Raw genomic sequence first — 27,884 nt, 5'->3', positions numbered from 1 at the left:
ACTGACCTAGTCCAACTTTGATACAAATGTGATCCGAAATCTGGTCCAGAATCGAGTTCAAATCTGTTACATAATGTGTTACAAAATCTGGAAAATTTGATAAAAAAGGTGGTCTGCAATCTAGTCTAGGTCCAAAGTACGGACCCGGTCCAGAATCTGGTTTATGGCTTAAAATGTTATCTAAACTGCCCAGAATGTCAGGTCCCGAGTTTGGACCGAAACTTGATTAAAAATGTGAACCAAAATATTATCCAAAATCTGGTCCAAATCTGATAAAAATGTGACACAAACCCTAGTCTGGAATCTGCTGTAGCTCCAAGATCTGTTTCAGATCCAAAATTTGGTCCAGGTCCATAATCCGATCCAAAACCTGATCAAAAATGTTGTTTACAGTCTCATTCAAAATCTGATTCATGATAAAAATGTAGTAAAAAATTTGATGCAGGTCCAGAATGTGGTCCAGACCAGGTCTAGAATCGGCGTTCAAAATCTGATCCGAAATATGGTCAAAAATATGATCAAAATGTACTTCAAAATTTGATCCAGCATGTAGTTCCAAAATCTGTAACAAAAGATGATAAAAAATGTGGTCCAAAATCTTGTTTATAACGTGGTCCAGTTCTAGAATCTGGTTCAAAATTTTATTCAAAATCTGATCCGAAATCTGATAAAAAAGTGAACTAAAATGTGGTCCAAGTCCAAGATCTGGTTTGGTCCAGAATGTAGTCCAATATCAGGTCCAAAATCTGATCAAAAATATGGACCAAAATCTGCTTCAGAATCTAGTCCAAATCTGCTCCAAAATTTATTACAAAATTTGGAACAAAAACTGATAAAAAAAATGTAGTTCAGAATATTGTCTAGGTTCAGAAACTGGTTGGTGGTTTAAAATCCTATCAAAAATAATAAACTTTAAACTTGGAAGGAACACTGATTTAAGAAACGAGAGAGTGCTAAGTCGGGTCTTCGCCAAGGGCGCCACAATGTCACGCTACGGCTCTGTTTCCGCCCTGCCTGGAATCTGAATAAAGAGGTTGTTGACAGTCTTCCAATATAAAGGTTTCTCAAAAGATATCAAAGGGCATAATTTTGGATGAATTGCTTTTCAATTTCTATTGATTTCTTTGCATTTATCGTTTTACTGCAATGTTTACTTTAAGTCGAGTCCATCATTTTTAGCATGAAATGTTATCAGTCTGCATCGATAGGGAATTAGGGGTAAAAAGGAATTCATATGCAATTTCACCATTTCTTCTTCCAGAAAGCACCCAACTGCTTAAAATCTAATGATTTTTGATGACAATTAACTCGTAGGTGAAATGAATATGCCATGAAAAAAACATCTGAACGACAAGGTCGTCAAATTCCATTTATGGCAGTCAGTATGGCCTCGAATATCACCCCTTCCCTTCTTCAGTGTACCAACATACTCCCATAGACTCGGGAAACCATCCCAAAAAAAAAATTAGTTCAACTAACTTGCTAGCCGTAATAAGATCTTGCAACTCGAAGCACTAAACATTGCATTTTATAGGTTCTATTACTTTTTGGGGCATAAATTACACTAAATACTGAGATTTCTGTCCAACTAAAATTCATCACTATATTTTCACTTTTTCGCTGTCGATTTTTCATTATTTTTTTCGGCCGTTCCATTCGTCACTACACTCACGAAACTCAACTTGAGACACCGAAAACTTTAATTTACCACCCGAACAGTTATTTGGTAAGATATTATAATGATTTTGCCCAAACTGTTCACTTGAATTGATAGGAAAAACTTCACCTCCTTTCGATAGCTATTCCGCATCCGCGATCGTCGTTGTTGTACGTTACCAAGGAAGCGGGCGTATATGTGGAGTGATGCCATATTTACGTTGAGCATGAAATTGACCAATAATGTTCGCTATTAAATTAACGGTCGTAAAGTGTCGAAAATATACTTATAAAATTCACTGAAAATAAAATTCACCGTAAACAGCATTTTATGTGATAGAATTACTGTCGGATCTCGTTCTGCAGCAAAAATAGATACGCGATTCTACGTTTCATAATTGTTCATAACAGATTATTACCTACTAATAGCAACTCTGTTTTCGTCGTGAAAGTACTGAAATCAATCAAAAATGCAACTGAACTCTGACGACCTTCACCTTAAGCAGTGAAGAAAATAACAAACAGTAGGGTTATCCACCTATTTTGGACAATGCGTTACGTGTACTTTATTTCGAACATTTTCGTTTGATTTTGTCCCAAATGTCTAACATGCCCAAAATAGAAAAGCCCTCCTAATTAAAATGCGGGTAACTGCAAAGAAACAGACTATCAGTTATAAAATTAATTAAATCAAACATTTTCTGTTGATATCCATATTTTATTTTATGGTAACATTTTTTCCCCACGGTTGTAAAAACGCTATCGGGCAACATAAAGCTACGGTCAATTTGGCTCACAAGATTCACCGTTTCGGCCCCAAAAATTCATCGGTCACTCGTCACCGTAAGTTAACCCCATCATAGCACACCGTCCACAATCGAACCTATTGCGTTTCACGCAGTTAATCGCCGGCAGACCAAGGTTTTGGTTAAAATTTACATTCCTAACGAGCACTTCCATCAATCTAACCGCTAATTGATTTCCGTTCGTTTCGTTTCATACCGGCTAACGGCTATTTGCATACCTGCTGCTTGATTGGACGGACGCTCGGATCACATCGACCGCCAGTTCTTCTTTGTGATGCGCAAAAAAACTAGTCAAGTGTCAACGCTACACGTGATCCACCACGGATGCATGCCAATGTCTGTGTGGTTCGGCGTTAAGTTTACTCCAGGTTCGTATTCGTACTCCGGTGTCCCGAAGCTAGCCCGGGAATTGTTTACATTTTTTTCTTATTCTTCAGGTGGCCACAGCACTTTCTTCGGACTGCTCAACACCTTCGTACATATCGTTATGTACACGTACTACCTATTTTCCGCCCTCGGACCCCAATTCCAAAAATACCTCTGGTGGAAGAAGTATTTAACTACCCTGCAGATGGTGAGTTCTAACCCAACCCGGTAGTGAGCGTTTCATTCCAAAGATTGCCTTCCTTTTCAGGTCCAATTCGTTGCTATTATGGTGCATGCTTTCCAGCTCCTGTTCATCGACTGCAACTATCCGAAGGCTTTCGTCTGGTGGATCGGAATGCACGCCGTCATGTTCTTCTTCCTGTTCAACGAATTCTACCAGAGCACGTACAAAGCGAACAAGGTAAGTTCACACAAAATGTCGCAGTAAACTTTTCGACAGGACAGTTGCCATTTGTTTATTTGGAAAACTTCTGCATTTATTTATTGCTTCAGAAGTAGAAGCCGCCAACCAGTTAATATTTTAACCAATCAGTTCGACGAAACCTTGTTTACCCCAAAAAAAAATTGCACTGGATCAAAGACAAACTTCGGTACCGGTGCGGTCCCATTGCTGTCGATTACTTTTTGACGCATTCCGTATCCGCTGAGGAAGTTATTTGAACAAGCACTGTTTGTGTTATGCATGTCAATTTGAAGTACTTATTACTGACTGAATCCAGGCGGCAAAGTTGAAGTGCTGATTGACTTCTTCTAGAAGAATGAGAAGATTTCTAGTGTCAACAGTACCGGGCCTGTAATTGCGCATGAAAAATGATAATAGCCAATTAAATTAAAATATGGTAAACATGTATACAGTATTGGACTAAACATTTGCAATTAATGTCACATAATTACAAAAAGTGTGTGTGAAGGATGTTCCGAAATGGTGTACGACGACCGATCGTAAAACGTTTTGATTCGAATATTTCAGCAAAATAGCAAGAGCAACCATATCGCCAAAGTGGTCAAAGTAGTTCTTGTATGGACTCTTCACTGCGACCAGTAAGCAAACACCGCTATTCTGTATTTCGAACGAATTGGAATATCGAACGAAAGTTCTTTCGAACGAAATTTCCGCCAGCAAAATCAAATGGGCAAAACATCTCGTTCGAAACAAGTCGAACGAAATAAAGATTCGTTCGAAATACAGAATAGGGGTGAAAGCCTAGCTGCTACATTCCGTTATCGAAACTTGACCTTCTGTTTTTATACGACAGACATTGCAGCCAGCTGTTGGAGTACAGGACAAGTGTAGGGCCAGTTGCTACGATCCTATTGACTCTAACAGCCTCTCCCAGTCGAGGTTCGAACATACGACGACTGGCTTATTAAGCCAGCATCATACCTCGAGGCCAACTGGGAGGCACTGCGACCAGTACTGTTAATCTATTGTTAATCGGTGTTTGCTGTAATCTACACTGCATTTCTTCATTACTATATCACGACTCGCAGAGCCCTCCTACGTTTATTAAGCCTTCTACAAATATGCTTCGACGCCCTACCGGGCGGCCTTATTACGATTGGTCTAAACCGAAGACCCCCGAACTCAATATTAGGCATAGAAGGAGGTTCGCATATATGTATACACAGCAAAAATGTTACTACTAACGCCATCTCTTATCCCAAGGGAGTTACTACTGCTTATAAGTGTTAGTAATTGCAACCATCTGAAAGGATGTATGCGTGTGATGTTGATGTACGATGTCATACAATGATGTCAGTATAGTTGTGATGCTAGACTACATATACAACCTAAAAGTTACCACCGTCATCCGTAGAGGGCGTACTGACCCTGTCCTGTACTGAAAAGATAGATATCGGCATGCTCTTCAGCTCTTTTGTAACCTTGGTAATCAGCTGGTTTTCCGTTTTGGCTAAGAAATTATTGGAATAGATCTTCCGTTTGAGATTCGCACGAAAAAATTTATTGGTCGCTCCTGGAGGACATTGGGAGGGTTTGCGATCTTCGGTACGTTTATCTTCAACTGGTCCATGCCCTCCAATGTGCTCTTGACATAATTGGTCGTGTACAGGTCCGGCCAAAAAATTACATCGTCCTGCGCGTGATAACTTCATGATGAAGTCCGCTGCCTGTCGTTGCCGTCCAGCGTCTCGTGTGGGTCTCGTCATCCATTATAATGACTTCGCGCTTTGCAGGAAAGATGTTTTTCGCCAGCCTCTTCAGCTGATTCCTCTGGGTGATTGCTTCCCAAGCAGCACATATTTGGCACTTTTAGTTGCAGCAACTCATTTATGACTAAAATTAGTCACAAATCGGTTGCCACAACTCGTTTGTAACAACTGTGCTACTAGGGTTGTTGCTCCGACGCGGTTGGCCACGACTGACGCTTTCGCATAAAATTGTCCATTTTAGTCAGGTGCTTTTTCACCGTTTGGTCAATTGTTACAGCCTCCCAGCTCAATGCGCTGAACGATGAGGCCACCTGGCAGTCAAAAGTATCAAATTAACTGTCTTACTTCCATTTTTGTCATGTAAAGTAACAATGAAACGAAGTCAATTTAAGAGAGTAAGCGAATGATCGCTTTTTCCATTGGTTACAGTTAAGTTAAGTTAAGTACAACTTACAGTTTCCAAAAATACTGATTTTAACAAAATATCTTTAAAACGTGTGCATCATATTAATATCAAAAATTTGTTTCATTTCTTCCAATGTCCAACCACGCAGGAGAGGAGAGAACGCGCGGCCGCAGCAGCTGCTTTAGCGGCGAAAGAGAAGGAAGCGGCGGCCCTGCTCAATGGCAGTGCTGCCAACGGAAGTCTCTCATCGAACGGCAGTGCCGTACCGCTAGCCAACGGCCATCACCACGGGAAGAATGGAACCGTTCATCACTACAGCAACGGCAGCACCAACGGATCGTTGCTGTCCAACGGGGGCACCAAGACAACCGACTACTACGTGCGGGGTGACCTACCGGCGGAGATTGAGATCACGCAACGACAGCCCAGCAGCCGCAATCCGGCCCAATAATAGCGAATATTATAACACCAGCAAACACACATCCACATTCTTCCGCAGTGAAAACAAAAACTTGTTTTTCCCGTTTCCCCACAAGCCACCAACAACACGTCACACTATTACTACCCTTCCACGCACGCTTAGCAGTTTCTATTGTTATTATTAATTAATTTATTATAGAATTTCTTTAATGTCACCCAAGCGTACCGTTCAATTTTTGCTACTCTTCCATTTTCCCCCAAACGCCTTTTTCGCTTGCCCCATTCTATTATTCGTTCAATCGAAACCAACAACAGATGATCAATCAAAAAAAAACTTTTCTCCCTCCGATCAAGGCAACTGTTTAATCAATCATTACACATACACACACAACCATCAACACACCGATTGATGGCACTGAGACAAAAGCTATTCTACCCTTTTTCCGTAGGAATATATTTAATTGGAGAAAGATGAGAAATTACTTCTTAGGCGAGTAGAGCTAAGGGTGAATCTGTGTGTGTGTGGGTGGGTGGGTGTATGAAAGCGATCGAACGACTCGAGTGGTTGGGGGTGTGTGAATGAGAACCGCAAAACAACATTCGGCAATAAAACATGCTAAAAAATATAACACGTTGTTAAACTTGTACTGTTTTGGATAATGATACAAAAGAGAATATAAGCTAAAAACAATCAAATAACAGACCGAAAGCGGTTAAAAAGTGAAGGAAAAAAAGGAAAATCACACAATCATAGTAGCACAGTGGCAGTGGGTAGCAATGGAAATCAAGTTGCGCGAAAGCTAAACAAAACAAAACAAAATTCTTGATTTTTCTTATAATAGAGAAAAAAAATGTTACCTTTATTTATATTTTAAATAAAGTTAGTAACGTGTGTGGCAAGTAGACAAACAGATAGCAGCAGCTAATAGTGTGCGTGTGTGTGTTTTTTTTTGTTTCATTTATTGAGCATAGTGTGAGTGCGTAAAATGGCTGAATGTGTGCGATTGGTAAATATTCTTGTACATAGTTTAGCTAACCTAAAGATTGTAGACGTAAGCTTAAGGATTCAAAGTAAACACTGAGGATAATGGTGAAGACTCTATTAAGAAAATTAAACAAACAAAGATAGGAACGGAAACAGCAGCAGTAGCTGGTCATAATCTATTGCGCTTTTCTAAGTGCTAAGTAGGGTACGTACTTTTTGCATTCAATGGCTGGTTGTCCTTCAAAGCATTATTTGGATGAGTTTTTTTTATTGTTGTTGGTAATCTATCTATTGTTTCGTGCGGTTCTGCTTTCAATACTAGGAATGCGCTGTGGTTTTACTGTCTTTCCCACCATCGTCTATCGAAACAGTGAGAACAAATACACACACATATATACTAATCAGGAACAGGAGAACGTAAACGGTAGTTCAGAATATATACATAAACAAAAATGGCGCTAGCTGAGAGACAGCGCATACTAGGATTAGACAAACAAAAGAGAGAAAAAAACGAAGGAAAAAACTCTAATGTGATTTCTTTATTTTTTGTAAGGAAAACAAAATGGTATGAAAAATATACTGTAACTGAAAAAACGCTTTGTGTCAATGTTGCTACAGTTATACAAGCCATTAGTCTAGACGTCATTTAGAACGAACAAAAAATCCTATCCAGGTGTATGCGAAGGCAAAGACACACACTCGCACATGAACATACGTGATCCGTTTGACACAACCTCTACAGTTGCAATGAAGCATCCTTGAATTAACTATTCAAAATTAAACGTAGAAAATGCGAATTCTACACAATTGTTTGCAATGTTATTTTACGCGGCAGTTCGCTAGTCGGAAAATATGGTACAAACTGAGAAAATCAACGAACCGATAGTATTCTAAAGGGAGAGTAAGCCTGTAGAAAAGAGTGTACAAAGTAAAAAGAGTGAACCGCTAACAGCGAGAGGCTCAGGTCGATTAGCACTCAGTTTTAAACGAGAGAAATCGCCCATGTTAAATTGTTATATATAAACGCTTTGACAGCAGTTCAAAGCAGTTCATTTATAAAAAAAAATATAAAACAAAACTGTGTACTAATAGACGTGAGGGTAATTTCCGAATTCGGTTTGAGTTTCGCTGTCTTAACCGATCCGGCCTTGTTCTTCCTTTAGAGTACTATCAAATCTTTCTTTTCTGTTATTCAACCGATCATTGCTCTTGGAATTATTCTTAAACCGTGTGTGTTGCATTTCGGTCGAATGTAGAACACGCCAACAATTTTAAATAACATACACAGCAGCTTCATGTTTTGCTAAGCATAGCACCTCATGTGCAGTGTGTTGTTTCGGCTGAAGCCTCTATCTGCTGCATTAGGAAACCAATTCAGATCTATATATTGACTAACTGGTATAAATAAAAAATAATGGAGAAGTAAACTTTTCGTTTCGATGTACGACCTGTTTGTAGAAAAATTTTGTTCGACTTAATTTTGGTCAATATGTCAATACCTTCCTATTTAACGAAGAAACAAATGCCGGTGAGGTCGTTTCATAACTTCACTCGTTTATCTATTTGATTTTCCTGCATTCATATATTTTATTATTTCTAAATTTTATTCTTTTACTAAGTAATTAAAATGATGCCAGGTAGACGAAATTTTTCAATTTTCAGAGAGCGAAAAAAGGCGCTATAACCTTGGCCTATTGCAGCCAGACTATGGTTAATGCCATAAGTTCATCCCCGAGGGTCCGGAGTATCACTTAACCTTTATTAGCAAAGATACTCCCAACGACTACAATTTGTAATCTGTAAATTAATAAATATCTTCAAGGGAAGCGTTTGGTACGGGAGGTCCACGCTTTCTTCCTTTCCCTTGATTTCAATGAGTTGAATGGAATTAAGTATCATTTTTAATTCCAATTAATTCTTTGGAATTCTCTCTGCGGTACATGCTGCGCAGTTGGCCTGGCCGTTGACAAGAAAAATGACCGATTTGAGCAATCGGCATTTTCCAGGATGATTTCAAGTATTGGCTGCGTTAGTGTGAGATAAGATAAGATAAGATATGTCAATACCTTCCTATTTAACTTTCGGGCTGACGGTACGCTTAGAGGTTATGCTTCTGGGTGATTAAACCGCGAGCAACCTAGAGCACATTTGTGTACTGTTCTCGATCATATTCTCCAGTGTAGTAACTGATGAAAGTTTGACGATTGCAGGCCCTTTTTGGAATAACGTCTTCAACGACGAAGCGATGGTTAAATCGGCCGCCGCGAAGCTGAAACTTTCTCGATCCTTTGGAGCGGACGATAAACAACCTGTTTTCGTGAAAAAATGCATCTACGATCTAGCCGCTCCAATGAGTCATATTTTCAGCTTCTCCTCAACCCAGGGGTCTTTCCTATAGTATGGAAATCAGCATAAATGGTTCCTGTGCATAAAATGGGAAACAGGAAAAGAGTCAAGAAAATTCTACTAGAAACATTCGGCTTGGACAAAGGCGACGAAATAAGGACATGGAATGGAAACTTGGTACCTGGAACTGCAGATCGCTAAATTTCATTGGTGGCGAAAGGGTACTGCTCGATCAGTTAGAACCCCGAAAGTTTGGCATCGTGGCACTGCAGGAGATCTGTCGCAAGGGCGAGAAGGTGTGGAGGATCCGTGGCGGCAGAGCCCGATTTTTCCAGAGTGGTGGAGCGACTAACGAGCTGGGAACGGGCTTCGTAGTGTTGGGAAAATTGCAGGATCGCGTAATGGATTGGAAAGCGATCAACGAGAGGATGTGCGTGTTGAGGATAAAAGGCCGTTTCTTCAACTACACCATCATAAACGTGCATTGCCCACACGAAGATAGACCCGACGACGAGAAGGAAGGGTTTAATGCGCAGCTGGAGGCAACGTACGACAGCTGCTCACCACGGGACATCAAGATCGTCATCGGGGATATGAACGCCCAAATCGGCAGGGAAGCAATGTATAGACCGGTGATCGGGCCCCATAGCCTGCACACCGACACGAACGATAACGGCCAGCGATGCATCAATTTTGCGGCTTCCCGAGGCTTGGTGATCAAAAGCACCTTCTTTCCTCACAAAGATATCCACAAGGCCACCTGGAGATCACCTGACCAACGAACCTCGAACCAAATCGACCATATTCTCATCGAGGGCCGGTTTTTCTCGAACATCACCAACGTACGCTCTCTACGGAGTGCGCACATTGACTCGGACCACTACCTAGTAGCGGTACATGTGCGCTCAAAACTATCGACGATTTATACCTCGCGACAAAGTCACCCTCCTCGGCTAAACTTTCGGCAACTAGACAACCCGCGAACTGCCGAAAACCACGCACGCGTGCTGGGTGAAGCTCTGCCTTCTTCTGTGGAGCTAGATACTTCGACCCTCGAAAACGGATGGAGTAGGATACGCTCGGCCGTCAACGAGGCCGCAACCGCGGTGCTAGGTGTGGAAACCTCGAATGCACGAAATGATTGGTTTGACGGGGAATGCCAAGAAGCGATAGAGAGGAAAAAAAGAGCTTGGGAAAACTATCTGAGCATATCCAAGAGAGAATTTGGCCAAGTATCGACGAGCGAGGAATGAGTTGACCACGATCCTGAGAAGGAAAAAGCGCCGGAAGGAGGACAGAGATCGTGAGGAGCTAGAACAACTATTCCGGGCTATTGACACGCGCAAGTTTTACGAGAAAGTGAACCAAATTCGTAAGGGCTACACACCTAAACCTGACATGTGTAGGGACGAGGGAGGGTATCTAATCACAAACGAGCGCGAGGTGGTCGACAGGTGGTAGCAGTGTTTCACCACAACGGTGATATAGCAGCAAGAGACGCAATGGAAGTTAACCTCGGAGTGCCTACAAACGTCAACAGCGTGCCGGCTCACGATCTCGAAGAGATCCGGCAAGAAATTCGTCAGCTGAAGAGCCACCGGAAAGAACTGACTCCCGGCAGAGCTCTACAAAAATGGCCACGAATCGCTAGCAACGGCACGTCATTGGATTTCTAGGATTTGGGAGGAGGGGAAACCACCGGAGGAGTGGATGGAAGGTGTAGTCTGTCCCATCTACAAAAAGAGTGACCGGCTAGATTGCTGTAATTACCGCGGCTTCCCTTTGATCAACGCCGCCTACAAGGTGCTCCACCAGATTTTGTTGCGTTGTCTATTCCCAATAGCGAGATAATTCGTAGGGCAGTATCAGGCGAGATTCATGAGGGCCCGTGCTACTACGGATCAAATTTTTACTCTCCGACAAATCCTCCAAAAATGTTAGAGTACAACGTGCCCACGCATCATATTTTCGTGGATTTCAGGGCAGCATTCGATACAGTTGAACGAGAACAGCCATGAACAGATAATGCATGAGTACGGTTTTCCGGACAAACTGACATACGACGGAGCATACGCCGCCGCACAAAGCTGACGATGTACAAAACGTTAATTAGATCGGTAGTCCTCTACGGACTTGAGACAGTAACTGCTTACGGAAGACACACGTGCACTAGCCGTATTTGAACGAAACGTGTTGCTGACTATTTTTGGCGGAGTACAAACGGAGAGTGACGGAGGCGTATGAATCACGAGCTACAGGCACTGCTTGGAGAGATTCCCATCATATACCTGGCGAAAGTTGGGAGACTACGGTGAGCCGGCCACGTTGCAAGGATGCCGGACAACTGTGCAGTGAAATCAGTTCTCTTCAAAAACCCCACCTGCATCAGGAATAGAGGAACCCAACGGGCTAAATGGCTCGAACACGTCTACGCCGACTTGCATGTGTCGAGACGCGCAACGAATTGGCGACGAGTAACCCAGGAACGAGTATACACTTGTGCACATTCCGGGGTTATAAGAGTCGCCTTCCAGCATTAGGATCCTTCCATGCAATAATCAATTTCGCTGTACCAACTTTAACCCACGTGATGATTTGTTTGTTTTGAGTTGAGAAGTGCCATATTTGCTTCAGACCTTAAGGATTCAGGTTGGCAATCCACTCCATCATCCAGCCATCCACATTTATGATAGCAATAATAATACGATTATTAATATGATATTAAGAGGAAATGTGGTATAGAACAATCTCACCAGCAGTCCTTCTTATGAAATAAAATAGCGTCCTTTGAAGTTCCATAAGTGCTTCTAATACTTAATTTAATTTTTTCATTCTGGTATCCATGTGCAGTATTAAAACTCGTTTTGGCCAAAGTTTTTACTATATGGCAAGAGATGCTTCATAAGCTAAAACGAAAAAAAAAAAAATAATTAAAATAACTAAATTAGGCTTACCTATTAGCAAGGCCGTGTGGCTCCGCCGTCTGCCCAAAACCCCGGTTTTGAGATCAGGCAGCCGGGAACCACCCAGCATCGCACATCCTAGCTTGGCTACTCAAAAGAGCATTACCAGGTATGACCACGTGGAGGCGCTAGGTAGGGGCTTGGGATGGCTAGAGCTATATTGGACGCTCCTCACCCGCAAGAACTTCAATGATATTTACTGCTTGGAAGTTTTTTATCGTCCATCATATCCAATCTCAATCCAATATATTGCGCTCCGATTTGGTGTCCCTGCTATCAAAATAAGGTTACCCGAATCGAGTCAACTTCCAAGTACCCAGCTACAACGTTGTAGGCTCATTGACCTAGACCACCTACATATTCGTCGTGATGTGAATAGAGCGATAATTGTCTCCGATTTGTTGACCTCGCGAGCGGATTCGTACCTTATATAGTGTCGCATCGACGGACTAACGGTTGCTTTAGCACGAATACCGGTCTACGTCATTTTAACCGGTTTCGTTCCAGCTTCGACTCTAGCATCAGCTGCAAAGTGCTGAAAAAACGCTTTTGAACCTTGGCACGTAATTTTTAGGTCTATCAGTTAAGTCATAAGCAGGGATGGTTCGATCACTTTGACTCAATTTTAATTCATTTGACAGTACCGTCTCAGCCGAGCCAAATATGACAATGTTATATATGGGACATTTGTAGAACAGTAGTATTTTAACCACTCCGGGGCAATAATTTACCATTTTAGGATGCAATTGTAATAAAATGTGTCCATCTTTTAGAAAAACATATTCATACATAAGAACACTTTAGGTACGATTTAATACAAAAATTAATCAGTTTAATACAAAACAATAGTGACCTAAGCTAAAACAAGGAGCCCATTTTCAAGACCACTGTACTTCGATGTGCACCTTGCGCTTAACTCTAATATCACACTGCGTCAGTCTGTCCCTGGCGGTCCGGATGCCTTCCACCGAGCAGCCATTATTTTCGGACAGCACTATCAGTCGAACCCTTGGCAACAGTTCCGTTAATTTGTGCAGACACTCGTCGTGTATTTGTGGCACGTCGAGAGTCAACGTTTCGATGTACATTATGTTGGTAGCATACGGGCAAATGCAATCGGTCAAATTACGAAATCTAAGCCGCAGCTCCCGCAGCCGCGGTAGAGACGCGAAATAGAAGAATAAATCCAAATCCAGCAGCTTTCCCTAAAATATAAAGATTGAATATTGTAAATAGAAGTAAGTGTAACGCAGCTGTTCGCAGTACAGATTCACTTAGAACTAGGCACTCCAGGGTCACAAAATCATGGCACACAGTACTGTACAACTTGAACATATCTGCCTGATTCATTCTTCTGCAAACATTAAGCAGCTCCAATGTAGCTAATTTGGGAAAACAATTGCGCACAAAACTGTTGAATTTGTTCACATGCGTGATCTGCACCGAGTATAGCGTTAGTGTATGCAACGTTTTGAACACTACGAATTGTTCCACTTCAGGCACGCTAATAATAGCATCCTCAATACGCAATAGCTGTAATGAATAAAATATAGTTTTCGAACAATTCTAGCTCCGCGAGAAACACAATCTTTTACCTTTAAATTATGCAATTCACTTAGATAGTGAAAGCATTCCGTGGTATGCTCTTTGGTACTAAGGCACAAGTATTGGAGGTTTGTGCAAATTTGAGCGATATTTTTCATTACTAAAGCGTTGATATTACATCGCAGAATGACTTCCGTCAGGTCAGGACAACGTTGGATAAAATGTGCGAATCGCTCTATCAGGCGGAAATCATCAAAATTGCAGTCGACACAATAGAAATTCAACTTTTTTAACAGCGGAAAACTGATCTCACATATTCTAGGGAAATGATCTTCGGTGAGAAAGCAAACCCCAAGCTTTATCAGACGTGGGCTAAAATGCTGCAAAACAACCTGCGGTCGTTTCGAGTAATAGCTAATTTGTAAATTTAGTCCTGTGATGTTAGGCATCGCTTCCCGAATGTCAATCTCTCGCATGTCCAGCAAATTATTATCCACATATAAATCGAACAAATTTGTCAGTGGAGTGAAATATATTTCAGCACCTCGCCGATGCTGGAACGTGCAGTACTCTACGTGCAGCCGCTTCAGATTGGGACAAAGAGCAAAAACTTGTGCTAATAAATGCAACTCAACCGGCACAAAATTGTCTGGTAATATTGTCAGCGATTCCAGACTATCGTAAAATCGAGCTAAAATGTGTAATAGTAACACGCATTTGGCCTGATCGTATCCGAAAATGATCATTAGGTGCCGATATGGTCGCTCGCTTGCTTTGAGAACACGATGATATGTGGCTTCGACACCGGATTGGCGTAAGTCTATTTCTAACTGAACCTCATTCCACCGGAATGCCAACTCAGACCAGCGTCGGCAAACCGTAGCTACCGTTTTCCGGTCATCGAGCTCCAGATAGGAAAAGATATGAACCAGCATCTAAAATCATCAAAAATGCAACTTCATAATTTAATTATTACCAATAAACTTTTCGTACCTCCTCCGGTAAATCCTGCGACGAAGTTGGCATGATGGGATTTCATGTGTAGTTTAATTTGTTTAATTATAAAAGAAACAAAAAGGGAAATTTTAATAATTTTCTGATGATCTTTGTTTTTATTATATAAACACTGTATTCGAAGTTCGAACTTCGAACAAGAAAAATCATTTCGTAGGCAGCTCGCGGCTCGCCTCTCACTCGCATTTAAACTGGAATCACACGGACCGTCAGCGAACATCAACAGCAACGTATCGTAACGGAACGTCAGTGATGGTCGCAGTTAGAGTGATTATATATACAGAGTGGCGACATGTCATCCCAAATGTATGCAATGCGGTTTTTCCAAGGTTTTTCTTTCTCTTTCCTGCATACGCGTTGGATAGGTCGTCTGCTCGATTGGAATAGCATTGACAGATAATTATCATTCCAATTTTGACATTGTCGCCACTCTGTATATAGTCACTCTAGTCGCAGTCTTGGTTTTATGTAATCTACGAGTAATCCTTCAATCGAGCACCCCTCGAACATTAAGTGGCAAACTAAATCTTGATGTTGCTGCCGTCGCTGCTATATGTAACTCCAGCACAAATAAATATTAATAAAAGTACATATAACAGACCTCATACCTCTAGACAAGTAGATAAAGTAAGAAAATACAGATTTTCTTACATTATCTTTTCATCGATGATGAAAAGACAATTCATAAATTACCAAGTAAAACTTTAAATGTAATTTGCATCCAAATTTGTTCTCATACTGTTTTCTCATCAAAGACCGTATATACAGCCTGAATTCGTCAATTGAGTCACGACTGCGCTCCAACTATCGAATTGTGTTCACTGACTGGGCCGACTGACAGTATTGATAGAAATTCCGAGTTGATAGAAAATCACAGAATTTTTACATTCAAGTGCTTTTAGCTTAAAGCATGGCCCAACTAGCGAACACCCAACTAACGAACAAATTTCAAATTGTATACTAAATTGATTGCAGTTTTTCAATCTTTTTTTCAAAGAGGGACAAATAATAACAGCGAAACTATATAATTTTAGCAGAATCAGTTTTCCAACTTTGGGTGCGACATGCTCCCAGCGGAAGTTCGGTATTTGCCTAATTGGTTCGGTACTTGATTTATATTATCTTACCTTTTAGCCCGCTTCTGTGCTTTATGTGCACCGTGGTTTGTTCCCGTAATCCGGTTCTACAGAAAATATGACAATTTAATATGTCGGTCGTTTCTAACTTAGTGTTAGAAGGTTTAAATGTTAAAATTTTAAATTTTTAGATGCTTGTATATTTAAATATTATTAGAGATTAAAAATTCAAATCTTTATATGTTTAAATTTTGCTTTTTCTCACACTGCATACCTCACTAGACCATATTATATATGGTCACAGCACACAGCCCACAGCACGTTTATGCTATTTCTCTCCAACCATAAACTACTAGCATGCGCTTGCTTATCCTGCTGCTCCTATATTTAGCATGTTCACACGTTTGACTCACACGCAATGTCGTTCGGCACGTTTCGATACATGAGCGTGGATAATTTTCATTCTTACAAATTAATATTATTTAGGCTCCTTCATTCTCACACTAACACTTTGCATTTACTTTTCGATGTTTTTTTTACCGACTTGCTTCCATTCCGTCGGCCTGTTCGTTCATTCATTTACTTCTACACGCATTATAAAATTAACCTGCCACTCACACCTTCAAACTCTTTCATTATTCTACATACTACATCAGCTCACTATCGCTACATTAATTTTTCTTTTCATTCATAACTCAAGATGGCGATTTTTTCCTAGCCGTAGCCATACACTGAATATTTTATATTTTGGAGCTTTTCCACTGCTCACTCCGAGACTAACACAAAAACTAGCAATATTGAACCCCCCGAGGATGGCTTCAATTGCGGGAACCACCCTTTTATTTTTCAAATATTGCATTCGCATAATACTGCCACCGCACCACGTTTTTTCCTCGTTGGCCAATAACTGCACGCTACGCATACAAATCTTATTAGGAACATTACTTTTTTTAAAGTTTGTAATTCCCACTAATTAAAAATTAATCACAACGCGCACAGAACAAAAACCTAAACCGTTTAAACCACCACATTTTTCTTCCGAAAACCGAACCGACAAATTTAAAACACATCCGCACGTGACCGTTACCTCTTAGCCAGTGTTGCCACATGTTCATCTGTACTGGAAGGTAAAAAAACCTTTTTCATCTGTACTTTTGCTTTCAAAAATCTGTACCAAAATCTGTACCACAAAGTTTGTTTGTTACATAGGAAAACCTGGTTTATTTACTTTAAAAAATATAAAAATCGCGAATTTCTGATTTCTATGATGATATTTGTACATATTCTTGCTAACCTTAAGGACAGACACGTTTTGTTTTGTTTGCGTTCATGTCAAGAGGTGCTCCCAAGGGTAAGTCGCTTAGAACATTGAGGCAGGCTCAATTTAGGGAACAGCTGACCTCATTGATTGCAATTGCGGTACTCATTTCACAGTTTATGGCACACTGTGGCCCACATTTTTGACATTTAAATTTTGAAATGTTAGAAATTGGCAGCCCTGCCAATGTTTGTTAATGTCAAAACGATCAAACGGTCAATCTGAGCGCTGGCGAATTTGACGGGTTTCACATGATCAGCACCTCGGCAGCACAGTAAGGCACAGACTGAACAAAATTTCCATGAAAGAGGTGAACGGAATGTTCTCAGTGACTTACCCTTGGGTGCTCCTCTATTGATTTCCAGACACAAAACTGAAATAAAAAAAAATAGTTTTTGACACCCAAAAAAATCTGTACCCATCTGTACTTTATGACAAAAATCTGTAATCTGTACCGTACAGAATCTGTACCAAAAAAATCGGAAAAATCTGTACTTTTACAGATAAATCTGTACATGTGGCAACACTGCTCTTAGCAACTGAAAAAACTGACTGAAATTTCTGATTTTCTGATTCTGATGTGGTGTGAGGCAGTGTTGCCACATATTCATCTGTACTGGAAGGTAAAAAAATCTTTTTCATCTGTACTTTTGCTTTCAAAAATCTGTACCAAAATCTGTACCACAAAGTTGGTTTGTTACATAGGGAAACCTGGTTTGTTTGCTTTAAAGAATAGAAAAATCGCAAATTACTGATTTCTTTGATGATATTGGTACATAACCTTAAAGACAGACATGTTTTGTTTTGTTTGCATTCATGTCAAGAGGTGCTCCTCTATTGATTTCAAGTAACAAAACTGAAAGAAAAAAAATAGTTTTTGACACCCAAAAAAATCTGTACCCATCTGTACTTTATGACAAAAATCTGTAATCTGTACCGTACAGCATCTGTACCAAAAAAATCGGAAAAATCTGTACTTTTCCAGATAAATCTGTACATGTGGCAACACTGGTGTGAGGAGTGAGGGTGTGAGTCTCTATAGTCATCTCGAAAACCGGGAAAACTGCTCGAAAATCGATGGCTCAGATTCTAGAGAAAATTAACAAAAGGGCGAATGTCGGAAATATAAAAAAAACGGATGAGAGTTATTTTCATTTTCACTGTGGGCCAACAGCTAACCATCAGGTGTATGAAATATGAAACTGGCGGGAAAATCAACTGTCACCCGGTTTGTTTACGCGGCTTACGCTTGGTTTGGTTCTATATCTTCAAATTTTCCAGTTTAAGCTGGAATGGGAATCACATTGACCGTCGTCCGTCAGTAACGTTACTCGCCTACACTGAGAAAACTTTTCGTATAGTTTCTATGTGTCCCACATATAGATTTTTGCAGTGTGCCCAGTAAATGATCTTTATGTGCCAAACAGTTAACATTTATGTGCAAGCGCAAGTGAAAGAGTAACTTTTCTCAAACAAAAAATGAAATAAGCAACATATATTTTTGTTGTACTTTGAAGTACGAGTTGTTTGATCTGCCACCATTTGCCCCTTGGGAAATATTTAAGCTCAAAGCAGTACTATTTTTCATCAAAAATGCTCCAAATCTCCGAAACTGCAGAAAATCGCGTATAATAATGTTCTACAAAAACGTTGATTTTAGTAAGAAAAACAACTCTCTAGAACACTATGAACACGTAAAAGTTGACCAGAATAAGTCAGGGTTTAAAAACTGTTTTAAAGTGTTTGTCCACGAATAACGCTTTATAGATAATTTCCATGAAGAGATACAAGTATGGTGTCTTTGGCAAAGTTGTTTGCATTGATATTTACTACAACTTTGCCGAAAGTACCAGACCTGTATCGCGAAAATACGAGAAAATAAATTTCGTATCTCACTTTTAAGGGAATTAATCACCCAAAGATTTCTCTCACAAGAAGGGGCTTATTATATCAAGAAATGTTCCTAAAGACACTATATGCGAAAAACTTCGCGTTTTGGTGCAATATCACACGATCACGTATTTCGCTGATTGGACCACTGTGCACCGTAAGCGAACATCAACAGCAATGTAACGTAACGGAACGTCAAGACACTCCTCGTATGAATGCGCTCATACTTGACATACTTGATTGCGCTCATACATACATACTTGAAAATGCATGCAATGCATCTCTGACGTTCCGTTATGATCAGCTAGGTGCAGGGGTTTGATGATGATGATAGGTGAGTAACGTTACTGATGGACGACGGTCAATGTGATTCCCATTCCAGCTTAAACTGGAAAATTTGAAGATATAGAACCAAACCAAGCGTAAGCCGCGTAAACAAACCGGGTGACAGTTGATTTTCCCGCCAGTTTCATTTTCCATACACCTGGTTAGCTGTTGGCCCACAGTGAAAATGAAAATAACTCTCATCCGTTTTTTTATATTTCCGACATTCGCCCTTTTGTTAATTTTCTCTAGAATCTGAGCCGTCGATTTTCGAGCAGTTTTCCCGGTTTTCGAGATGACTATAGAGACTCACACCACAGAACGGAAGATCAACTTCAAGTAAAAGCGAATTCAAAAACTGACCACAAAAGGAATGCAAAAATCAGCAACGATTTTTTCTTACTTCGAGTAAGTTTCTCAGATCGTGCACATTTATGCCACTTTGACTGTGGTATAAAGTGGTATAATATTTTTCTATGCTTTGAATTGACCGTTAGCTCTACAGTTCTACCTGGTTAATAAGGATTGTTGTTATTAATGACAACTTAAAGAAGATATTATTGAAAAGTTATAATCGGAGTAGAAAAGTGTTGCAGTATAATAGAGATTTTACTGTTTTAAAATCTAAAATAAAATATCGGCTTGGCACATATCAGTAATTGAAACTGAAGATTTCAGTTCTTTAGAACGAAGATGGTTTGGAACTTGGAAGCCGTTAATAGATAAAATGATTTTAGTGGAAGGACTTTCGAATACAGGTTGTTCCTCTACCTGCTACCTGTCAAAATTGCACAACTTAGACGTTTAGCAAAATGAAACCTACCTGTTTTTCCCTAAGTTCAATAGATCAGTTCGTTTCATGTTTGGCACCGATCGTTTTTGGTTTATCACTTCATGTGTTTAGACCAATCAGCATCTATATTAACGCACACGTGTATGAAATTTGACACCAATAGAGCCTCTTTGTTCGAAGTACAATTCTCCGATAAGAACACTAAGACGGACCGCTTTAACAGCTGGTAACGGCTGTAACGCTCTGCGGTTGGTTCGCCTTAGCCTAATAAATGGACATAATTTGACTCACGGTACATAGCCATTTTTCTGTGGTTGAAATCTAGCCGTCAAAAGCACTGGGCGGGAAATCATTTCATAGAAATTCAATGGAGCGGCCATTGTTGTTTCGGGGCCAGCATCGATGGGCCCATCAGTATGGGGCTATTGTCAAATCATATGTGAGAAAGTATTGGTGATACCGGACTTACTTAATTGGTTCCAACATGTAGAAGTATGTGTGTTTGAAAATATTTACATGCTTATGGTATTGCGATTATTATCTAAAATTTTTCTTTCGTCGGTTTAGTTGTGCGCCTAACAGTTGCGCGCAGCTCTGTTCTGGTTGCTCGCAGTCAAAGTATCTCTTTTACACTCTTACGAAATCTCGTAAGAAACTGTCAACGCAGGAGTGATGAGAAAAACAACAATATTTCTCTCTCGCTCATCAGCTGAATGCTAGGGTAGCTTGCTTCGTGTTTGCCCGTTCAAACATGGCCAAATTTTTCACAAACGCAACCAGCATTTAAATTTTATCATTTTCGGTTAACGTATAAGACATTGTAACTGTGTTGTTTGTAAGTCTGTACGTAATAAGACAAAACAAATGTTATCTAAGCAAAGAATAAGAGCATAAACATAAAAAACTTACACGTGCTTACACTGTCAATAATATATGATTTACCTTTGCGCACAACTATATTAAACTGGAAAACGAAATATTTTCTCGGGAAGCACAATAACTTTGCTCACCGCAATTTGACACTTTGACTCATTAACAAATCATTGCGTACTACTGTCACTTTAAATGTAACATTTATGTACGTTATTTTCACAGTTTAAAATTATGCGAGGGACCGTCGCTCATAACGATTTGTATCGGATCGGTTTTAAATGCGAACACAAGGTATATTCATTATGCTTCTGGTAGGATTGAATTGTGGATTGTGAAAAAAATTATAAACATCTACAAAAAAAAATTCACACAAAACACAAGCCGCTTTACTAGGGTGAACCTGTTATCTCGCACATCGTTAATTTATACCAGAATATTTGTCGACCAACATTTGAAAGGGGCGGAAGAGCCAACTGTCAAACAGACCGAGCGAGAGTTATTTTTTGCTGGAGCAGCATAGGAAAATCAACTCTCACTCGTTCTGTTTGACAGTTGGCTTATCCGCCCCTTTCAAATGTTGGTCGACATTTGACAGGTCTATTGAAAGTGGTATAATTTTTTCCGTGTAAAAAGCGTTCCTGTTACCACTAGATGGCAGTCAAAAATGAACTGAGTTGTATCCAGTTTTCAAATCGAAGATGATATTCCTTTCTTTGCTCACACCCTCACTCCTCACACCACATCAGAATCAGAAAATCAGAAATCCAGTCAGTTTTTTCAGTTGCTAAGAGGTAACGGTCACGCGTGGATGTGTTTTAAATTTGTCGGTTCGGTTTTCGGAAGAAAAATGTGGTGGTTTAAACGGTTTAGGTTTTTGTTCTGTGCGCGTTGTGATAAATTTTCAATTAGTGGGAATTAAAAACTTTAAAAAAAGTAATGTTCCTAATAAGATTTGTATGCGTAGAGTGCAGTTATTAGCCAACAAGGAAAAAACGGCGCGGTGGCGGTATTATGCGAATGCAATATTTGAAAAATAAGAGTGTGGTCCCCGCAATTGAAGCCATCCTCGGGGGGTTTAATATTGTTAGTTTTTGTGTTAGTCTCGGAGCGAGCAGTGGAAAAGCTTCAAAATATACAATATTCAGCGAATGGCTACGGCTAGGAAAAAATCGCCATCTTGAGTTATGAATGAAAAGAAAAATTAATGTAGCGATAGTGAGCTGAAGTAGTGTGAAGAAATGAAAGAGTTTGAAGGTGTGAGTAGCAGGTTAACCTAATAATGCGTGTAGAAGTAAATGAATGAACGAACAGGCCGACGGAATAGAAGCAAGTCGGTAAAAAAAACATCGAAAAGTAAATGCAAAGTGTTAGTGTGAGAATGAAGGAGCCTAAATAATATTAATTTGTAAGAATGAAAATTATCCACGCTCATGTATCGAAACGTGCCGAACGACATTGCGTGTGAGTCAAACGTGTGAACATGCTAAATATAGGAGGAGCAGGATAAGCAAGCGTATGCTAATAGTTTATGGTTGGAGAGAAATAGCATAAACGTGCTGTGGGCTGTGTGCTGTGACCATATATAATATGGTCTAGTGAGGTATGCAGTGTGGGAAAAAGCAAAATTTAAACATATAAAGATTTGAATTTTTAATCTCTAAAAATATTTAAATAAACAAGCATCTAAAAATTTTAACATTTAAACCTTTTAACACTAAGTTAAAAACGACCGACATATTAAATTGTCACATCTCCTATAGAACCGGATTACAGGAACAGACCACGGTGCACATAAAGCACAAAAGTGGGCTAAAAGGTAAGATAATAATAAATCAAGTACCGAACCAATTAAGCAAATACCGAACTTCCGCTGGGAGCATATCGCACCCAATGTTGGAAAACTGATTCTGCTAAAATTATTTTTGCTGTTATTAGGTATTTGTCCCTCTTGGGAAAAAGATTGAAAAACTGCAATCAATTTACTTAGTATGCAATTTGATAACATTTTACAAATAATAATTTGTCAATTAGGCTGTTCGTTAGTTGGGTGTTCACTAGTTGGGCCATGCTTCAAATAAAAAGTACTTGAATGTAAAAATTCTATGATTTTTTATCAACTCGGAATTTCTATCAATACTGTCAGTCGGCTCAGTCAGTGAACACGATTCGATAGTTGATAAGAATAAAGCTAGACCGGGGATCTCTGATAATTAATAGGTGAATGTGTCTATCACAGCTGTCACAAATATCTCCGAAAATTGCCGATTTGATTGAGTCGACCGGGGTTAGTAAGGGGATATAAGCGGGACACCAGACCTGGTTTGGATGCCGAAGGAGCATTTTACAATGATTGCGGGTAATAATAGAGGTGCTAAGGTAGCAGACGGGAAAATTAAGTCAATTCTTATACTATTTTACATTTAATTCACAATAATAATATTTCTAGCGGTCGGTTTTTGGGGTTTGGTGACGGGTTTCCGTTATCTGCGCACTAGCTCTTCTTGGGATTGAAGGTTGGGATTGGGAGGCGGGTGCGACCTTATATTTTAAAACTTTTGTCGACTACCGCGAACGTCCAGGTCGTGCTACGCTCAATTTACTTTGCAGACCTGTCTTGGGACAATACTCTAATGCTGGGGGATGTAAGATGAAATTTGCCCCAATAAGTTGATAGCCACTGACGATCCGAGATTTGTTTTTCCATTGATTCGTTTGTGGTTGTTTGTGTTGGAAAGTTGACGGCGGGTGCACGGTTGAGGACCGGTATTTGGTGTGGCTGACGAATCTTCCATTTCTTCACTATACTACATTTTACAACTCAACCAGTACAAAGTGTTCAGGACAAAGCACATTTATAAATTCGATCTATCATTTTTCTTATCATCATCATCATTATTATTATCGTCGTCATAAATTACTTTATTTAAAATATGACATTCCGGCCTTTGGCAGAGATCTCAGAGTCAGTTTGTGAAGTCCGCGCAGGGCCGGAACGCCTCCGCCTGCGTGACGGCTATGCTTGAGGCTCTACCTATGTTTTAGTGCGGGACATTGCCTGTCTCGCCAGGTAGAACTGATGTTTGAGATCTTCATGACACTTTGAAAAAAGGGACAAAAGGAATATAGCACAATTGTTTTGTATATTTTCTCTTTAACAAAAAGCATAGTTGGTTATCTTTATGTAATAAATTCGAACTTCGGTCCAAACAAAATGGTTTGCAGGGAGTACAAACCACAACTTTTCTTATAGATTGTAGTTTCTTAGCATTCTGTCCACCAATGCATTCGAAATTTTAGCCTCGTAACGATCGTACACTCGGGATGCTTTTTTCGTATCGCCAACAAACCGTCGGCTGAACAAAGATGCGCCGTAGGCATCTCTAGCTGCTTTAGCTTAGGCAAGTGATCTAACAGGTTCTGCAATATTTCATCGCTGACCTGAAAGAGAGTACATGATTTTCATTTATTAGCTCTTTTCTAGGCTGATCAACTCTTACATTGCGCACATCCAGAACTAACGTTCGGAAGCTACCGATCGAACTAAGATCATGCTGACTATTGTAGTGCACCAAGTTCCTGAAATGCAACTGTAATATATGGAGCCGTGGTAGTTGAGCAAAGCACGAAAGAAGTTTCATATCTAACTCATTTTCCTGTAGTATATAAAGCATTAGATGCTAGATAATCCTGCGTAATGATTTGAAAAGTTGTACCTTTTCGCTCAAGACTAATCGTTCCAATGTATTTAGATTAGACATCAAGTTGCTGTAAAATATGTTCATCGATGCTGAATTCATATGACTGCACAGTCTCAGCAGCTGAAGGGTGACGAGTGCGGGAAACGAGCGCCGAAGGAAGTTGTTCATTTCAAGACTCTTCACGACAGCCAGTGCTTCCAGTGTAAGTAACCGCAAATTGGGCATCACTGGAACTAATTCTGCCTTTTCAATGTCGATATTGGCGCTCATCAAACGTAAAGCCTGCGAAAAGGATTATTACGAGTTGTGCCATACAGTTTAATGCAAAGCAAAACCTTAAGATATTTCAGCTCACCAATCAACGCAAAGTGCTCGTCCAAAAGCTCTTCAGTGTTAAGGCAAAGACTTTGTAGGTTTTTACAACACTTAACTACGCTTCCCAGAACCGGCGTACTGATTTCGTACTGTAAGGTCAATTCAACCAGATGGGACAAATCATTAAAGAACTCTACATAAGAAGTCAATCTGCTCCCTTCCAACAATGAATCGGCCGAAGACAGACTAAGCTGTTCTAGCTGCGGAAAGCCTAGTCTAGAGAAGGCATTGAAATGATCGTCGGTCAAAAACCGAATCTCCAATTGTTTCAGTCGTGGACTGAAATGTCTCAAAAACTCAATCGGCCGTGGTGAAACGTAGCTGATCATCACAAAAAGGCTGGTTATATTTGGCGTCATCTTTTCAATTGGTACATCGTCAAATTCTAGTAAATTGCTTCTCAAATATAGCCTATCTAATTTTGGCAGTACACCGAACGTTATTTCACTGCCGTCATGGTGTTGAAACAACACCGACTGCAAATGCAAAGTCCTAAGATTTCTGCAGATTTCTATAACGTGGCTGAGAAAATCCAATCTCAACGCTATGGTGCTATCCGACATGATTTTTAGAGTCTCTAGTGAGTCGGCAAATCTACGCAAAATGACTAACATTAAGTCGGATTTATCTTGCCGGCTGCCAAAATATAACCATAGATGCCGGTAGCGGCGATTACTAGCTAGCAGTACCCGAAGGTAGGTTCGTTCTAGCTTGTTCCTCCGCACGTCGATTGCTAGCTGAAAATTCATTCGCCTCAGTGCTAATCTTGACCAGTGGAGGCACACTCGCGAAACTGCTTTGCGATCTTCCAGCGACAGGTAAGTGAATATCTTATCCAGCATCTAGAACGGGAAATTGCTATTTATAGGGTTTGTAGGCTGAGTTGAAGAAAAAAAACTATTTCAACATCGGAAAGCGGAGAACGCATCAACTAGCCAACACTAATTAGATTAAATTTTGTTAATAGTACAGAGAGGAAATTCAATCGATCTGTTTATCGCACAATACCTCTTCTGGAAGATCTCCGATAGTAACCGACATGATTTATTTCTTGATGGCTACAACAGCTGACTTTTATTTAATTATCCACAATTTGATTAAGACATCGAGACAAGTTGTACATTGTTCCACTTTTCGCCCTTTTCACAGGCGCTACTGTTTCGGCAAACAAATAAAATTATGCCTAATATTAAATTTCTGTGTGAACTTTTAATGATTACTGCAATAAAAGCTGAAAACACTTGATTTGATTGGTATAATAGACACAATCTAAAACAAAACAAATGATAAGTTGTCGATTTTTGATTTCACTAGTTCATTCTGTCTGGCCATTTCCATACAAGTACAAGTCTCAATTTGTAAACATAAACATTACTGACGGTGCGGTATGTGTACATAGACTGGCGGAGTTGATCCTGTCATGACTATTAGTGATATTCGAAATTTTCGATTATTCGATTACCGATTAATCGGTAAGCGTCATTGTCTGCTGCTGGTATTCGGTTAAAAATATTCGGATATTTTTTTTATTTATTCGATAAATTGAACGATTATAAACGATTAATGGGCATTACTCGGGGATTACTCATGTTCATATTACTCTCTTTGAACTATTCGATTAATTTAGCCCTCTAACGGGTAAGGACGATTACACTTTACTGATTCAACCTTTCGCTTTTGAGTTGTGGGTATTTTGAAAACTGTATTTGAAAAAGCTGGACACGTTGATCAGTTAGTAACTTTTTACCGCGTGAGTAAGCATAACAGAAATTTTGACTAAAAATAGTTGAAAGTATGTTGTTTATATCGGTAGAGTTCTACCAAAATAGGTTAAAAGATTACAGTGATATCTTTGGAATAAGACAAAGCGCACAAAAAATTGGGCACTTTCTTCGAAAATCCAAATGCTTCTCATCGATAGAAGGGTAAACAACTCGAAATCAAACATTCGACCGTATTCCAAGTAATCAGACGTTCAAGAAGCATCAGACTACCAAGCAGAAGGATGGTAGCGGCAGGAAACACGGCACCGCAGACGCAAAGTATGCCATGATGGTAGCTCCCATCTACCATGTACCTATATCAAGGATGGTGGCAATATAGTATACCTGTTTCGGTATTGGTTGGTAGGTTTCATCATTCATCATCATACAGAATAATTTTGTGAGCCACTTCCTAAACAGCTTCCTTCCGCTAGTTTTGGCCACCGTGTTCTGTTTGTCACTCCAGTTCGGTGCCATCCAAACTTTGTACACGTGCAGTCCCCAACGTGTCATTGTTTTTTGCACAAAATAAACCAAAAATTTAACCTGTTTTGGCCATATCCTGAATCGAAATATTGACTTGTGCTTGAATGCGCAACTACCATGCTGGCATTCGTCGGGTCTGTGGTGCCGCGTTTCGTACCGCTGTCATCATTCCGTTTGATAATCTGATGCTTCTTGAACGTCTGATTACTCGGGATACGGTTGAATGTTCGATTCTGAGCTGTTTACTGCTCAGTCGGTGAGAAGCATTTGGCTTTTCGAAGAAAGTACCCAAAGTTTTTGCGTACTTTCTCTTGCTCCAAAGATAAGTACATTCATTGTTATTGCTTATACAATTGTAGCGGATCTGCATAGAGTCAAGTTCTGTCATCTCTTCTTCCTACTCATTAATTCATCATTATCAACGCATTATGGCGCTAGCGTTGTCCACACGGACTCTTTTATCATTATCACAACCACCTTCTCTCAGCCTTGGACAGAACTGCCCCACCTCGTGCTGCAAACGGAAACGGAAACGGAATTTTCTCTTGCTCCAAAGATATCACCGTAAAATCTTTTAATCTATTTTGG

The 27,884-nt window shown here is 40.0% G+C and overlaps 3 protein-coding genes across 5 annotated transcripts in view; 1 reads left to right on the top strand and 2 right to left on the bottom strand.

The window, feature by feature from the left end:
• LOC128732845 (elongation of very long chain fatty acids protein AAEL008004) overlaps positions 1–8,224 on the top strand; it is an 87,729-nt gene extending 79,505 nt beyond the window's left edge. For all 3 annotated transcript variants that reach the window (XM_053826254.1, XM_053826253.1, XM_053826255.1), the window contains 4 exons: positions 2,725–2,830; positions 2,900–3,036; positions 3,097–3,249; positions 5,576–8,224. In XM_053826254.1, the coding sequence (XP_053682229.1) occupies positions 2,725–2,830; positions 2,900–3,036; positions 3,097–3,249; positions 5,576–5,878 (699 nt within the window). In that variant the 3' untranslated portion in view covers positions 5,879–8,224. The remainder of the gene's footprint in view (positions 1–2,724; positions 2,831–2,899; positions 3,037–3,096; positions 3,250–5,575) is intronic.
• A 4,750-nt stretch (positions 8,225–12,974) lies between these two features.
• Positions 12,975–14,774, bottom strand: LOC128732470 (uncharacterized). Its single transcript, XM_053825721.1, has 4 exons — positions 14,680–14,774; positions 13,737–14,621; positions 13,408–13,674; positions 12,975–13,346 (listed from the first exon to the last, which is right to left on the bottom strand). The coding sequence occupies exons 1-4, from the start codon at positions 14,710–14,712 to the stop codon at positions 13,020–13,022; spliced, it is 1,512 nt and encodes a 503-aa protein (XP_053681696.1). The 5' UTR covers positions 14,713–14,774; the 3' UTR covers positions 12,975–13,019.
• Positions 14,775–24,146: 9,372 nt separating this feature from the next.
• Positions 24,147–26,317, bottom strand: LOC128745411 (uncharacterized). The gene is made up of 5 exons (XM_053842485.1): positions 26,056–26,317; positions 25,008–25,889; positions 24,688–24,954; positions 24,472–24,627; positions 24,147–24,412 (listed from the first exon to the last, which is right to left on the bottom strand). The coding sequence occupies exons 1-5, from the start codon at positions 26,086–26,088 to the stop codon at positions 24,236–24,238; spliced, it is 1,515 nt and encodes a 504-aa protein (XP_053698460.1). The 5' UTR covers positions 26,089–26,317; the 3' UTR covers positions 24,147–24,235.
• Positions 26,318–27,884: the final 1,567 nt, after the last annotated feature.

The sequence above is a fragment of the Sabethes cyaneus genome, chromosome 1 (assembly GCF_943734655.1).
Source record: "Sabethes cyaneus chromosome 1, idSabCyanKW18_F2, whole genome shotgun sequence".
NCBI lineage: Eukaryota > Metazoa > Arthropoda > Insecta > Diptera > Culicidae > Sabethes > Sabethes cyaneus.
Note: the sequence above shows the minus strand (reverse complement) of the source record. Positions and strands in the feature narration are given on the sequence as shown.